Here is a 16,133-nt window from a genome sequence, read left to right on the forward strand (position 1 = left end):
GGTTCTATGGGTCACCTTCAGAATGGGAAAGAACTTCACGTACTCCAAAGTCAACGACATTTGTTCAAAACTTGGATATCGTGCGTCCCGGTGTCTACCAATATTCCACAGCTTGACTGGGTGTGACACCACGTCTGCCTTCATGGGCATTGGTAAGAAGATGGTGTACAAGGTATGGATGGACGTTGAGGAAGTGAATGATGCGTTCATGTTCATCTCCGATCACCTGTTCTGCAATCTTCACACAAAGGAAGCTCCTTTCAATCTTATTAAGAAATACATGGTCAAGCTGTACGATTGATCCAGTACCTTATCGTCAGTCAACGCCTGCATAAAAGATCTCTTCTGTCAAAACGATAAATCCTCGGATTGAATTCCGCTCACACAGGTGAGCTCCAATATTTTTCAGGGTTTGAGAGGTATACTGTAGAACCAGAAACGAATCCTCAATTAAAATGCTGTTTACCCAACCCTGAATTTTGGTTGAAGCACATGTTCTAATCCGAAACCTTGACTACATATTCCAGGATGCCTCGGATCAGCATCTGAAGCGGGCAGTCTATCAGACTGGAATCTGGACATGCAGCGAGACCATGCCATTACTTCCGTCGTCATCAGAATTCGGGTGGCGCAAAGACGGGATTTGATGGTACCCAGTGTGGATTACACTACCGCAAGTGTCAGCTGCTTGTCAAGAACTTAGTAAATGTGGCTGCAAGAAGCCGTGCAGGACTTGCAAATCCATAAAGTCCGATTTGCCATGCAGTGCCTTATGCAAGTGCCCATGCGATATGTAAGTTTGGCGAATTCACACGCTGATGAACGGCAATATCCAATCAAACCCTATCGTTCACCGATACTTACGGTGTGCACTATGCATTTTATTTGAAATTTATTCAACAAGATAGAATACTTTGACATGATCAGCAAAATGCATAATGTAAAAAAGGTTGTGTCAATAATTTTGTGACATATGTCACCGTTACACCACTGAAAAGTACTTTTTGTGAAATCTGGGGTTCGGTTGCCATGGCAACAACGAACAAAATCTGCCATAAAATCGTAATTTCAGATGGTTTTTTTCCAAGAAGTTCAGGCATCAACAAAGGTCAATATGGGCAAGTTTTTAGGAAAATTAATTTCAGGAAAGACGATATAGACGTTCTTGTTGCCGTTCCCCCGATATTAAGTTTCCCGCCATTTTGAACAAAATGCAATTGGGTGAAATATTTTATTGTGAAATTTTATAACTCAGTATATCACTAGAAACGTTTAAACAGACGTTAAAGTCACCGTTTCATCAACATATATTCCTTTTATATGGTGATGCATGCCCTCCCCGACCCCCAATGGTTGCCATCTTGGAAAATGGCTGCCGAAGCCGAGCCATGAGGGAACCGAGCCACGAAACCGAAGAGGAGCCGAGCTGACCAGGGCTCCCCTTTTAAAATCGTTCAGTTTGGTCACAGGAAGCCGGATACCAAGTTTGGTACTTTTGTCACAAAAATTAATGTTCTGCCATGTTTTGGAGTTCAGCGATTCCACTGCTTCACCACCTCATGAGAACAGCTGCCAGATCCGGCCTGCAGTTCAACAGTGACAAGTGCAGCATCAAAAAGCCACAGATTTGTTCTCATCTTTGGCCAACAAGGTGTCCACCCCAGACCCAGGGAAAAGGGACGTGATCCAGAGCTAAACAGACCCGAAAAACCTCAGTGAGCTTCGCAAGGCACTTGGTATCATCACGTATGTGGGCCCCTTTATACCAAAGCTGTCTGACCTCACAGCTCCCCTTCATGAACTGGTGACATCTGAACAACGAGAATGGACAACCAACCCAACCACAGCCAGGCTTTCCCAAAGGTCAAGGATGCCATCTGCCATGAGACCTGTCTTACCGACTTCGACCCACAAGAATCCACAATACTACAGGTCGATGCCTTCATAAAAGGCGTTGGAGCTTGCCGAATGCAAGACAAGCCCATCACCTTTGCGTCAAACAGCCTCTCTGAGGTGGAACAACGGAATGCCAACATTGATCGTGAGATGCTGGCCGTCATGTTCGGGTGCGAACACTTCCACACTTACCTGTACAGCCACCCCTTGGTTGTCGAGAGTGATCACAAGCCAATGGAAATGATCAGCTTGAAAATCTGATGACTGCCCCACCCTGACGGCAACGGATGCTACTGCGGCTTGTGGGGTATGACACGCGCATCAAGTACAAAGCTGGAGCGGACTCACACATGGCCCTCCTCATTCTGAGGACTACACCCATCAACAGCCACCTTTGCTCACCTGCTGAGCTACTAACAGTGGAGTAAAATGAAATCCAACCGACTTACCAAGGTGCTAAACTTGACACCAAATCGTGACGCAACCTTCGAGGCACTTGAACATTGGCAAGTGTCCCAGAAAGAGTACTCTGAGTGCCGGGAGGCCGCAATCTCGGGCCACTTCAACCTGGCCAAGGAGTTTGGGTTGTCGAGGAGGCTGGAGGGTCCCGCACTTGGGAACCAGAACGGTCCTCGGGAGAGATCAAACCCCGCCAGGTTGAACAGTTCAACCTTTGTATCCACTGATCAGCTGGATCTGGATTCGGACCTGAACCAAAATCGAATCACCTTGATCTATGTCTGTACAAACCAAACTCATCCACCAAGTTTTATCATAACTCGTCCACAATTTAAATATCATTACATTTATCGTTTTTGGCTCGATCTCTCAATTATGAAGAATCATGAAAAACTTGGTGTTCCCTTATTAACCGTTAAGGAGGCTGTCTTCATATCTTGGGGTCTGAATTTGAGTCTCTGTGTGGCCGTTAACTAACACCAGGTGGGTTGACTCAGCCTGTCATGCTTCTGAGATCTGCAGAATGACAACCAGCTTCCTGGTAACAAGGGGCACTGCATCAGCGACACAGACGCGTTTCGAGAAAATGATGCAACCAGCAGTCACAAGCTGGATATGAAACAACAACTTAAATAAACAACAACTTAAATAAATAAAATCATATCCGGATCCACATTCCGATCTTCACCAAAATCGAATCAATTCTTCCTTGAAACACCGAACCTGTCCTCCTCTGGAGGTTTCTTACTCACAGACAGAAAACAGCAACAACAACAACAACAACAAACATAAGAAGAAGAAGAAGAAGAATAAAAATAACAACAGAAAGGGAAGAAGAATAACAGGAAGAAGAAGAACCACACAAAGGTTAAAAAAAATCTTCAGTCCACATTCGATAAATGACGATTTAATGACGAAATAAGATAAATAATTAACGATGATAAAAATATAATTTATGATTCTGATCTCGCTTAAACTGATTTTTCTTGAAGGACGAGGGAGGCTGACGTCACAATGGATCACGTCACAATAAAAGTGACGTGATAATTGGATTCTCTGAACGAACCGTCTTCCAAGGGGACATCTGGCCGTGCTGGACGTGTTTTCGTCCGATAACAAGTTTCCATTGAAGATTTCTCTGTGGATTTTATTTTTATCTTCACAAGATGCGGCTGTTTGGAAAGAAAACCCAACGAAGGTTCGTCACTCGGGTTTAAACAACATGGAGTGTAATTTTATCTCTTCACGTCGAGTGGAGCCCGAATAAGATCTGTTACTCTTCTTCCTCTCTGTTCGTGTTTTTCCTTCTTCTGTCGAACGGGTCGTGAGTGACAAACGTGGAGCGGTGTGAATCCTTCCTGAAGGAAATTTGAGTTGATTTTCGAGGAATGTTCTTTTTCAGGGAACGAAACATGAATGAGATTCCTGGTGTGGAAGATTTCCTTGTGATCGAGTCTCCCCAAGTGGACCAATCACCACAAACGATCAAAAAGAAACCTCCCTTTTGGAAACGTCTGAGGTAAATAATTATCTTTTCCTCTTCTTTACTTTCTTTAAACTTGTTATTGGATGTAATTTACCTCAACAAATGTACAACAAATTGACTTTTCAATCTTTTTCAACCAAGGAATAAGTGCGGCAGACGAGGGAAGAGAGGGACCGGTGCTGGTGAAGTTCAACGTGACGTGTAAGTAAGAGAAAACATCCATTGGGAATGTGGTGTTAGGAATTGGGAATCCAGAATGACATTTAATATGTAATCAACATTGTGGGGACACATGTAATATGTAATCAACATTGGGGGGACACGTGTAATATGGAATCAACATTGGGGGGACACATGTAATATGGAATCAACATTGGGGGGACACGTGTAATATGGAATCAACATTGTGGGGACACTTGTAACATGTAATCAACATTGGGGGGACACATGTAATATGTAATCAACATTGGGGTGACACATGTAATATGGAATCAACATTGGGGGGACACGTGTAATATGGAATCAACATTGTGGGGACACTTGTAACATGTAATCAACATTGGGGGGACACATGTAATATGTAATCAACATTGCGGGGACACGTGTAATATGTAATCAACATTGGGGGGACACATGTAATATGTAATCAACATTGGGGGACACGTGTAATATGTAATCAACATTGGGGGGACACGTGTAATATGTAATCAACATTGGGGGGACACATGTAATATGTAATCAACATTGGGGGTACACATGTAATATGTAATCAACATTGGGGGTACACATGTAATATGTAATCAACATTGGGGGGACACGTGTAATATGTAATCAACATTGGGGGACACGTGTAATATGTAATCAACATTGGGGGGACACATGTAATATGTAATCAACATTGTGGGGACACTTGTAACATGTAATCAACATGGGGGGACACATGTAATATGTAATCAACATTGTGGGGACACATGTAATATGAAATCAACATTGGGGGGACACATGTAATATGTAATCAACATTGGGGGTACACATGTAATATGTAATCAACATTGGGGGTACACGTGTAATATGTAATCAACATTGGGGGGACACGTGTAATATGTAATCAACATTGGGGGACACGTGTAATATGTAATCAACATTGGGGGGACACATGTAATATGTAATCAACATTGTGGGGACACTTGTAACATGTAATCAACATGGGGGGACACATGTAATATGTAATCAACATTGTGGGGACACATGTAATATGAAATCAACATTGGGGGGACACATGTAATATGTAATCACCATTGGGGGAACACGTGTAATATGTAATCAACATTGGGGGACACTTGTAATATGTAATCAACATTGGGGGGACACAAGTAATATGCAATCAACATTGTGGGGACACGTGTAATATGTAATCAACATTGGGGGGACACGTGTAATATGTAATCAACATTGTGGGGACACGTGTAAAATGTAATCAACATTGCGGGGACACGTGTAATATGTAATCAACATTGGGGGGACATGTGTAACATGTAATCAACATTGGGGGGACACATGTAATATGTAATCAACATTGCGGGGACACGTGTAACATGTAATCAACATTGGGGGGACACATGTAATATGTAATCAACATTGGGGGGACATGTGTAATATGTAATCAACATTGGGGGGACACGTGTAATATGTAATCAACATTGGGGGGACACATGTAATATGTAATCAACATTGGGGGGACACATGTAATATGTAATCAACATTGGGGGGACACGTGTAGTATGTAATCAACATTGGGGGGACACATGTCATATGGAATGATTTGTTTTATTATTTATTTGATTCCTGGTTCAAGCCCCAGGGAGTGTGGATTTAGGATCACATGGAAAAAGTATTTGAGATCAGAATATCTTTTTCAGGGAAGTAGAGATGAATGACGCTCCTGGTGTAGAAGATGTTGTTCTTGTCGAGTCTCCCCAAGTGGACCAGTCATCACCACAAACGATGACAAACATTCCCTCCTTTTGGAAACGTCTGAAGTAAATAATTATCTTTTCCTCTTCTTCACTTTGTTTAAACCTGTTTTCGGATATATCTACTTCAAGAAATGTACAACAAATTAACTTTTGAATCTTTTTCAACCAAGGAATAAGTTCCGCAGACGGAAGAAGAAGAGGAAGACTTGTGGCGTGGTTGGACATTACGTGTAAGTAAGAGAAAATATCCCTCAGAATGTTACATGAAACGTACTCGTCATACGAATGGTATTCCTTTAAGGAAACTGAAGCGAACCCAATTGTATCTCTGATCATTTTCCATCTACTTAGAAGTTGGCTTACCTCACCTTGGTCAGCCAACCTTACTGCTTCCTTACATTGGGAGCAAAAATCACTTCCACGACGCTGTGTTTGATGCCTTGGTTTGAACCTGAACTAAAAATGAATGAAATTAAACATTTTAAATGATTCACACTCAGATTTCAACATCACCGTATTGCACATTATGAAATTGTTTTAACATTCTTTCATCAGAAGCTGATTATTTGTCAGACCGGACACCACCGGGTGGTGCGAAACCTTGGTTTTTCAAACCCGGGGGCGCGACCCCAAGTGGGGTTGCCGAGCAAATTTCGTGGGGTTGTGGGCATCCACTTGCAGCGAAAAAAAATTGTCTATTTTTGATCGGTGTTCGCTTTTTCGGGATGTAATATTAACGGTTCATTTAAAATCTGGAAGCGGCGCAACATGACGCTTGGAATGGGATCCAGCCGATGCGCGTGCTCGCAGAAGGACGGTTCATTTTGGCGGGAAATTAGTGGTTTGATCCACAGCCTCTCAGACTCGACTCTGACTCCATCATTATCGTCTATTCACGTCTCCACGTACGACTCGAGACCTTATTTGTGATGGCAGCACTGGCCACCAGCAAATATCGAGAACGTTCTTACCAGGATAAATTTCTGGACCTTGGATTTTACTATGTGGTGGATAAAAGTGGGGCACAGAGGCCTCGGTGTGTGATTTGTTTCGAAGTGCTTTCTACGGAGTCTATGAAACAAAATAATTTGCAGAGGCATTTGACTCCAAAACATGTGCCTTATCAGGATAAGGAGAGAGCGTTCTTTGAGGGGAAACTTCTTGCACTCAAGAATACGCGTCTTGACAGAGAGGGTACGTGCCATCAGACCAATTCTCGGGCATTTGAGGCCTCGTATTGAGTGTCGCTCCATGTTGCCAAGACTAAAAAGCCTCACTCCATTGTGGAAGAACTCGTGCTGCCACGTGCAAAGGACATGGTATCTCTGATGGTTGGGGAGGAAGCGGCGAAGGAACTGGCAGTTATACCCCTCTCTGACAACACCATCCAACGCAGAATTGAAGATATGAGTCTGGACGTTACGGATCAGGTCATCCAGAAGATCAAGGAATCACCGTGGTACGCTATACAGTTGGACGAGTCCACTGATATCGCATTGTACGCGCAACTCATCGTCTGGGTCCGCTTCATCAAGGCTGATAACTTTGTCGATGAGCCTCTGCTCATCAAACCATTGGAGGCCACCACCAAAGGCGAGGACATTTTTGGGAAAGTAGAGCAGTTTTATCGTGACCATGATCTGAACTTCGGAAAGTTGCTCGGTTCTACAACAGACGGCGCGCCAGCAATGTTACGAGTGCGTTCTGGATTCAAGGCTAAATTGCTTGAGGTGGCTCCTCAGACCTCCATGGTACACTGCATGATTCACCGAGAAGCGCTCGCCTCTCGTACTTTGCCAGAAACCTTGCAGAGCGTGCTCTCAGAAGTCGCAAAAATGGTGAATCACATCAAATCGAGCGCCCTCAACACCAGATTATTCAGGCAATTCTGCCATAAGATGGACGCAGACCATAATAATTTACTATTCTACACTCAAGTCAGATGGTTATCTCGAGGAAACCTTCTTCTGCGCGTTTACGAGCTCAAAGATGAACTGAAGGAGTTCCTTCGCACACAAGGGAAAACGGCATCGGTAGCATTGCTTGAGTCCGACTCTTGGCTGTCAGAACTGTGCTGTCTTGTTGACATCTTTGAACGTCTCAATGTCCTCAACCACTCCCTGCAAAGCAAAGATGCCAACCTCATGATTTTTCACAACAAAATGAGGGGATTTCTGGCGACTCTAAAATTACTGGCAGACAAAGCAGCTGTTAAGCGCTTCAGCCTTTTCCCCCGTCTGGTGGAGCATCTGCCAGTACGATGATACTGAGCTCGACAGTCTTTCTGGGGAGATAGCACGTCACCTTCGGTCGCTCATTGAACAGTTCGAGCACGATTTCCCTGAGCTGGATGTGCAGTCCTTTTCTGTGGTTCGGGACCCTTTCACGGCTCCACTGGACTGAATTGCTGATGAAGATGATACAGCACAGGAAGAGCTTGTACAGTTCCAGCAGGATTCAGGAGCGCAGGCTCTTACGTGGATGAATTCGTTGTCGACATTCTGGTGCAAAATGCTGCCGTCGTACCCGACCCTGTCACGGCGCGTCATTAAGGTTCTCATGCCATATCCTTCATCATAATTTTGTGAGCAGTCATTCTCCACCATGGTGGTGATTGAAACAAAGTACAGAAATCGCCTAGAAATGGAGCATGATGTGATCCTAGCATTGTCATCTACTTTCCACGAATAAAGAAGTTGGTTTCTGAAAAACAGGCTCATCCTTCTCACTGATATATCGAAATGTCATTCGGACTAAACTTCTGAAACATTCAACTGTACTATTTGGATACTGTCGGCTATTCTCCGTTTACTCGTCCATGAAAACATGACGATGGTGAATAAAGTCAACAGTAAATGTTGTTGTGTCATATGAAATCTTGTGTTATATATTTTGAATTGGTTTTTGAATCTTTTGGGTCGTGCGATGTTGAGAGGTTCTGAAATTGGGTCGCCACTAAAAATAGTTTGAAAACCACTGTGCCAAACAATGCACATTTAAATCAAGAGAATTAGGGTCTTCCCCCCACCTTGAACCCCCTCCCCCAGATATGCTACCCTGACGTAAACCATACTTTTGTACCCTTTGGAAACATGCTAAATTTGTTTGAGTACTTTTTTGTTTTTTCTTCTTTTTGAAGCACATTTACAGTGCACATATATATTTCATTTTTATGGTATTGATGAGAACAGTCCCAGTACTGATCCCTGGGGTACCCACATTACTTGCATCCTTCCAGGCAGACGTCCTCCCATTCACATCCACTCTTGAGTTCCTTTCACTCACCCGGTTTGTTGTTAGTTTAAACTTCTGAAAGTGTAGATCCACCACATCCACTGCATTTCCCTCATCCACCCAATCTTCAACTTTCAAAGTCAGCATGCATTAATGTGGAGGATTCTTGGAAGTGAGTGTTTTAAATTTTCATTTTGATGAAAAGCTGGACTGTTAAGACCTCCCATTGAAGCACTTGCCTGTTGAGGCTCAGATGAAGCTTCTTCTTCTTTCGGATACTGTACATGACAGCGGATAGCATCATTTGCTTGGGGCAGAGTTGTTCTGCTGATGTCGTGCCCCCTGTGGGTTGGAGGAGTCATTTATAATTTGTCCCGAGTGCCAGCTACACACGTACCGACTCTTCATGAAGGACACTGTGGGATTCTTCACATTCATCAACTTACACTGGAAGATGGGACACCCAACTTCACGTCCATCTGATTTCTGCACTTGATGTGTTTCTGCTCCTCCAGGAGGTTGGCACTACTACTACTACTGCTACTACCAATCTGCATGCCTGGCGAAGAGCCATGGTGACCCCTTTGGGGGTTGACCCTTCTGCACTTCTTTCCCTTGGGACAGGGGTAAATGAGGTTGGGTCAGCAATTTTAGAATTTTTTTGGCCACAGTGGTGGTGATTGCTCACCTGCTCTTTGCGAAGAACGACCGTTGGATCTTCAACATTCACCAATGTACACGAGCAGCCACCAGATTTTGGATTGCAAAGGCCCCTGGCCAGTGATTGATCAGTCATCATGTGACAATCGTTCTCACTCCTCCCGACCGACTACAATTTGGACTTCTGAGCAGGACACAACTTTTTGTCATTAAGAACACAAATCTGCATCATATAACAGTTTTATTGAGTGTTTTAGAATGTATAATTGAAGATACAGAAGGAACAAAGAAATTAAAAGAGAGGATGACAGACAACTGAGGCAAAACAGGACCCTTTTTGCAGTGTACGCACAGCGACTGCAGTTTACACGGCAGTACAGTGTGTCGTACTGCCAATCAAATGGAAGACCAGGTACTTTGCCAGCCTTGCAACCAACAGTCATTGATGTGCTCGTCAAAGTCTATCTCACGCTAAATGTGATATTCTACATTCATCAGCGCTGGCTCGTTGAGCCAGTCTTGTGTCATGGCTGTGCAAAGCCTCTTCTTGATGGGTGTCATTTTCGAAAACGAATGCTCAGCACTACAGTTTGTGACCATCAGCACGAGATACATACAAAGTGCACTTTCTACATCAGGAAATGCATCCTCAACATGCTTATCAATTACCAACTTATGCAGGAGCTGTTCTTTGCCTTTATCATCAACTTCTTCACCCTTAAACATCTTTGAGAATTCAACGAACAGGATAAGCACAATCCCAAGATATTGATCCAGATTGTAATTGTAGTTTTTAATCAATATCGTCGCTGCACCCTGGATCTCTTCAAGACTGAGTGTTTCCAGTCGGCCAAACAAACGAAATGGAGAATAGATTGGCTCAGAATCAGAAAGCAGTTGTGCAAGAGAGCTGAGAAATTTTTCCATTACCGGTGTGTAACTCTCAGCATGAAACTTCTGCAAAGGAGAGAGTTCTGCTTCAGGCGCGAGACCATAATCTCGTGGATTCAGCCTCACATTGCGTCGACACTGGCAAGCCTGCACATCTTCTGTTGTTCCAGATTTCTCTGCTTGCCGCCGCTCAAACTCATTCAAGCACTCCCTTTTTAACTCGACAAAGTTTTCTCGAACTTCACAGTTGCCACTGCAGTGTTCAGATTCTGTATGGAATCTTATTCCAAATGACTGAATGTAAACACGTTTCCAGCTGATACATGCGTTCATCCAAGTCATTTGCCTCACAACGTTTGTTGGACATATCGTCCGTGTTGTCATCAATCGTTTTTTTCGATCTGGTGTGTATTTGCGAATTCCATCAAGCCATTGGGAATGTCTTATGGACTGTTCTTTTGCTGATCTGAACTGCAGTTCATACTGTACCGCTTGACCTATCCCGCTGTGACATCAGTGAGAGTCGCAAAGAGAGGGATATTGCAAAACATCAGACTTTCTTGTGTAGTATCTGCAATCGTCACACATACAAGTTGTCAGAACATAATTGAGATTTGGGGGGGGGGGTGGAGGGTGGTAAATGAGTCACAGTGCTGAAAGCACAACCCTTTCTTGATAACAGTTTTGTGGAGGCCCCTGGGAAACTGCCCAGTCTGCCTGCCCTAAATCCGGCCCGAGCAGCGGATAGGATGCCAGTTTCATGTCCATCTGAAGGAGGACACACATTGATTGATTGCTTTGTGTGTGAAACACCAGAATGACAGTTTGGAGATGGGCTGGGATTCAAACCTAGGCTGGATGGCCAAGAGGTGCATGTGGGAGCTTGGGACACCAAGAAGAAATAGAAAAGTGTGGTTTAAAAAAATAACTTTTTGGTGATCGTCACACCCTCTTCACCACATGGTATTTATTGGCTTCATTGTCAACTATGTCTGAAGATACTTAGTAGGGGAGCAGTCATGTTGTGTTGTTTTCTGTCCCAATGCAGCAAACACATAAAGAACCGAGGCAGTTTGATTCTCACCGACCTGATTGTATTTTTCGTTTGACATTGTTTTATTTGTGATATTGTTTCAGCCACAGCTTTTCATAATCTCTTTTTTTTTCTGCAGGGAAGTTCAGCATCAAATGTCCAATGGGTTTGAGGAGGAAAATGTTGAACCTCAAGTGATCATTGGATCATTTGAGGAAGAGATTGTTGAACCTTTCAGGACAAAAGGATCTTTTAAGGAAGAGTTGCGAACTGGTGAGTTTTGAGAATTAATGTTTTCACAAGAAAAATTATCTTGGTTGGAAGTATTTTGCTTGTCGGTCGAGCAACCTGAATGTGGTGGTGTGATGGTATTTGGGCAGAAATTTTACATGTTTGGGTGGAAATCTTGAAAATTAGAAACTTAAACGGTTGGAGGTGCAAGCAATAACCGACCTTCTGTTTTTCAAAAGATATTATGGTTCTTTAACGTGCCACACGTAATCAATGCTAATCATTCCATCTTGAGCTGTTGCTGCAGATTATGTGAAGCAACCTTTTCTGAACACTTCCTCTTTGGATTTTGGTTCGTGATGTAATTTGTTTCTCAACAAAAATTTGTCTCCAAATCAGCAGACGGCACTGCATCAGCACCGCACACTCAGCCAGTGATGTCACCCCGCAGTCTTGTGCTGCATCTGAACGAAGAAAAAGACTGATTTGTCGATTGGAAAATACAAATCGCTTTAATATCAATCTAAAAATGTAAATTTGCTGCCTTCATTGCTTGCTGTCCAACACTGTTCCAGATGCATTTTTCCCACCATTATTCCTTTATCCTTTTTCGGAACGGAATCCCCCATTCATAATTGATCTGTGTCCAACAGGGCTGTACAATGGAAGTGAACGAACCTCTGAACTGCTTTTATTCTCATCCTGACCACACATTCTTGTATGAATAGCTAGTCTTGCTCATGAGGGCTCATGTCTCACTGTTTTTGGCTTTTTTGATCTGATGAAGGATTGATGCCAAAAAAGCCAGCTTTCTCTCGCCTCCAGTGGTGGATAGCAGAGCTCAATCAATGTCCTTCTTGGTGATTGCATCTGTTTAATAAAATCAAATTGCTGCTTCTCCGGTCGGACGTTTGGTCACAAATGTGCAGTCCCTCAGATGGACCTTGTTCTTAGTATCCCATCTGATAGCATTAGTTTGTAGTTATTTGAACATTTCTCGATGTCTTTCATGAAGAGTTGACAAGTTATCGCCGGCACCCTGAACAAATTACAAATTCCTGCCTTTACCAACTCCAATTTACCATCTCTAACTGGTTCCTGAAAGATTCAGACCAATCTTCCATGTTCTGAGCCCTTTGGAAAATTAACAACTGGCTGGCCAAAAGAAGAAGAAGAATAGTTGATTAAACTGACATCCTTTGAACACAACACACATCTGAACAATTTATGGTATTCTGTCCATTGATATTTTTGTGTCACAATATCTGTTTTATGGTGATTTTTCCTCTTCTTTCCAGGACCTTCTCTCAGTCATGAGGATGCTGTTTGCCTCAACTCCATCAAATATTCTCTCAGTCAGAATAAAGATGAGATAGCTGACCATGAGGAGTGTGAGTCGAACGAGGAGGACAAGCCTGTTGTGGTAAGCAAGACATTGTATTACCTTTATACTGTGCAGTAACATCCCGGATTGTGTCGTGGAGGTGTTCCTGAAAAGTGTGATGATTATTGAAACGACGAAAATCCGACAAATATTTCTCATCAGAATTAATGGAATGAGTGAGGGCTGCGTTCCTGACGTCACCACTTCAAGTATTATATTTCACTTTTTACCGATGATATTACCATTTTTTATTAATAACAGTTAGATTGAAGTCCAGGACAGGACTTGTTTCGGTAATTTTGCGATCTCCCCATTTGGTACTTTCGTGATGTATTCTGGCATCTTTATCAGTTTTGTAAGTTCTGAAGACATTTGAGAATAAAAGGTATGGCTTTTTAAAGCGACACAAGTGTGAGTTGAGGTGACACAAATTAGATAGTGGTACCAATGATGTGACGACGTAAATCGGGGTATTACATGATTTATTTATGATATCGATTGTTTCCTCCTTTTTCGTTCCAATGAGACGTGAGACAAACAGGATTGTCTTGAGTTATGCATCTCCCCTCTGAGCTCTCCAGCCTGGGATTGAATCTCGAGCTGTCGAGCCAGCTATAAACTGTCATCCTCGTGTTTGAAAGGGAGAGTGAATCATCGATGTGTGTGCCGTCCCTCGGATGGACGTTGCAGGGGGCGTTCCATCTGCCGGCATGAGTCGGTGGACGTTAAAGATCCCACGGTGTCCTTCGTGAAGAGTAGGCGAGCGATCGCCGGCACCATGAACAAATTTCAATTTCTTGCCCTGACTTCCTGAGCCGGAGTGGTGACCTGACCAGCATTGTGGCCGAGTCACTGCTTCGGCAGCATGTCGAGAGTAGAGTATGGTACATGAATATAATGCCTTGAGTATGGTACGTGAATATGATGATGATTATTGAGTTCATGTGAAATAATCATTGAAACACTGCTTCATTATTTCTCTTATATTCCATGAGCACTGTTGTCAAGCTGTGTTTGTGCCTGTTTTCAGATTGGGAACTGGGAGATTATCTCCAAAATTGGAGAAGGAGGTTGTGGAATCGTCTGCAAGGCAAAGAACGTCAACTCTGAAGAAGAGGTACAACATTGTGGTATACTTCCTGTGTCTTCCTTTCACCTTCTGGGAGCTGGAACAGCTCATGGGAGAGCGAAACAGATCACAGGGGAAAACACAGACAGTAGTTTTGAGGGGCATGACGGAGGATGAATGAGAGTGAGAGAAAAGCATGACACATTGAAGACGAATGAGAGAAAAGGAATGGGGAGATTCTCCAACATTTGGATTTGTCTCCCTTATTTCTGTTTCGATGAAAGATGCTTTTTCTTTGGACTTGTCGTTCCCGGATCATTCCAGTCGAAGATAACATCATAGATGTGATTACAATGGACAAGTAATGTGTAATTGTGTCAGATATTTCAGTAAAAATAATGGGGAACACCCCTTGAGGCAAAGGTGGGGGGGGGCTTCTTCATTCCTGTCATTGTTATGTCATCTAGGCAAAATAAGGTTTGATCGGGAACAAATTGCAACAGAATTTTTTTTAGCACAATGCATTTCTATGAGGTTGCCACAACACCATACTAAAAGTCCTAAGAAATCCCTGTTGTAGAAATACGTCTCATTTGCATAAATCCAATATGGCGGCCAATTATCAATATTGTGCCATATCTTTGCTCACCGATGACATATTTGGATGATTTCTACTTCGAGAATGGGTATTTTGTATAGAAGGATGCATTTAGCATACTTTTAAACTTCCCTGGAACAAAATCTCATTTGCATAAATCAAAAATGGCCACCAAATCTCAATATTTTGGCACATCTTTGCTGTTGGATTATATATTTGAGCCATTTAAGCTTCTAGTATATATATTTTGCATACAAGAATGCATTTAGAGTATTTAACAATTTTCTTGGATGTATTTTGAAACACATCACATTTGCATAAATCCAATACGGCCACCAAATCTCAATATTTTGCCATATATTTTCTCTCAGACAACAGGTTTGAGCGGTTTATATTTCTCGAATATTTGAGGGGATCAAAGGCTAAATTTGGGATAGTTCCATATTTTGATTGGATGGGTTTAAAAGAAATGATGGATGAATTTAATAAAATCCAATATGTCCACCAAATATCGATATTTATGACAGTCACTTCTTTGGCTCGTGTTTCATTCCTGGCATATTAATACCCTTCTGAAGATGCCCATCGAGGTCATCATTGTAGTCATCAGTGAAATCTGGTGGCTGTGAGTTGGCACAACTTGTCCCACGGCATTCTCCACAAACAGCACTGCAATGCAGACGATACTTTCTGCATGTGCACCTCTTTGTATTACAGTCTGTTTTACAGTTACAGCAGATGACATCCAGTAGTTTTGATGGGGCTGCAAGCTGGTCAGTTTGTATTGGCAAACATTGTTCATCCACCATGTGCCATCCCCACTCTTCCGGCTTCATATTGATGCTTCTTCCTTTCCACTCCATCATCTGATAACATTGTTAAGGAAATGGCCCTTACGGGAATACTAAATATAGAATTAGCTCAGTTCCCCCATTAAATTCATGTATAGAAAGGTTGTGTGGTATAAGGGACGATATGTGTGTCGGGAGGTGTAACAGACTGTTTTTGTGTTCGTGCTATGGTGGTGAAACGAGAGATCTCTGTTATTCCTTCCTCGTTCCGGAATAGGCCCCTCCCAGTTGGCTGAGAAGAGTGGGCTCGAGCGAGGGGTGTGGCCTGGACAGGAAGTGACGCGAAGGGGAGGAGCCTTCGGGAGTCTCCGAGACAGGCGTGTGTCGAAGTGAACGAAAGAGAGGAAAAAAGGGACCTGGTGGAC

At 43.0% G+C, this 16,133-nt stretch overlaps 1 protein-coding gene and 1 long non-coding RNA gene across 2 annotated transcripts; both read left to right on the forward strand.

The window, feature by feature from the left end:
• Nucleotides 1-3,431: 3,431 nt before the first annotated feature.
• On the forward strand, nucleotides 3,432-4,018 carry LOC147021282 (uncharacterized). Its single transcript, XR_015061360.1, has 3 exons — nucleotides 3,432-3,553; nucleotides 3,758-3,874; nucleotides 3,983-4,018. It is a non-coding gene; the product is annotated as an uncharacterized LOC147021282 (long non-coding RNA).
• Nucleotides 4,019-5,769: 1,751 nt separating this feature from the next.
• LOC147021283 (uncharacterized) lies at nucleotides 5,770-14,645 on the forward strand. The gene is made up of 5 exons (XM_085893737.1): nucleotides 5,770-5,880; nucleotides 5,988-6,047; nucleotides 11,775-11,908; nucleotides 13,165-13,289; nucleotides 14,281-14,645. Exons 1-5 carry the CDS (start codon nucleotides 5,771-5,773, stop codon nucleotides 14,494-14,496), a joined length of 645 nt encoding a protein of 214 aa, XP_085749863.1. The 5' UTR covers nucleotide 5,770; the 3' UTR covers nucleotides 14,497-14,645.
• Nucleotides 14,646-16,133: the final 1,488 nt, after the last annotated feature.

The sequence above is a fragment of the Eptatretus burgeri genome, chromosome 8 (genome assembly GCF_056783735.1).
Source record: "Eptatretus burgeri isolate ZD-2024b chromosome 8, Ebu_testis_v1, whole genome shotgun sequence".
NCBI classification, from domain to species: domain Eukaryota; kingdom Metazoa; phylum Chordata; class Myxini; order Myxiniformes; family Myxinidae; genus Eptatretus; species Eptatretus burgeri.

Coding starts and splice junctions, on each gene's coding strand:
- LOC147021283 (XM_085893737.1), top strand. CDS start 5,771: ATGAATGACGCTCCTGGTGTAGAAGATGTTGTTCTTGTCGAGTCTCCC. Junction 5,881..5,987: donor TCCTTTTGGAAACGTCTGAA/GTAAATAATTAT, acceptor TTTTCAACCAAG/GAATAAGTTCCGCAGACGGA. Junction 13,290..14,280: donor AGGAGGACAAGCCTGTTGTG/GTAAGCAAGACA, acceptor GCCTGTTTTCAG/ATTGGGAACTGGGAGATTAT.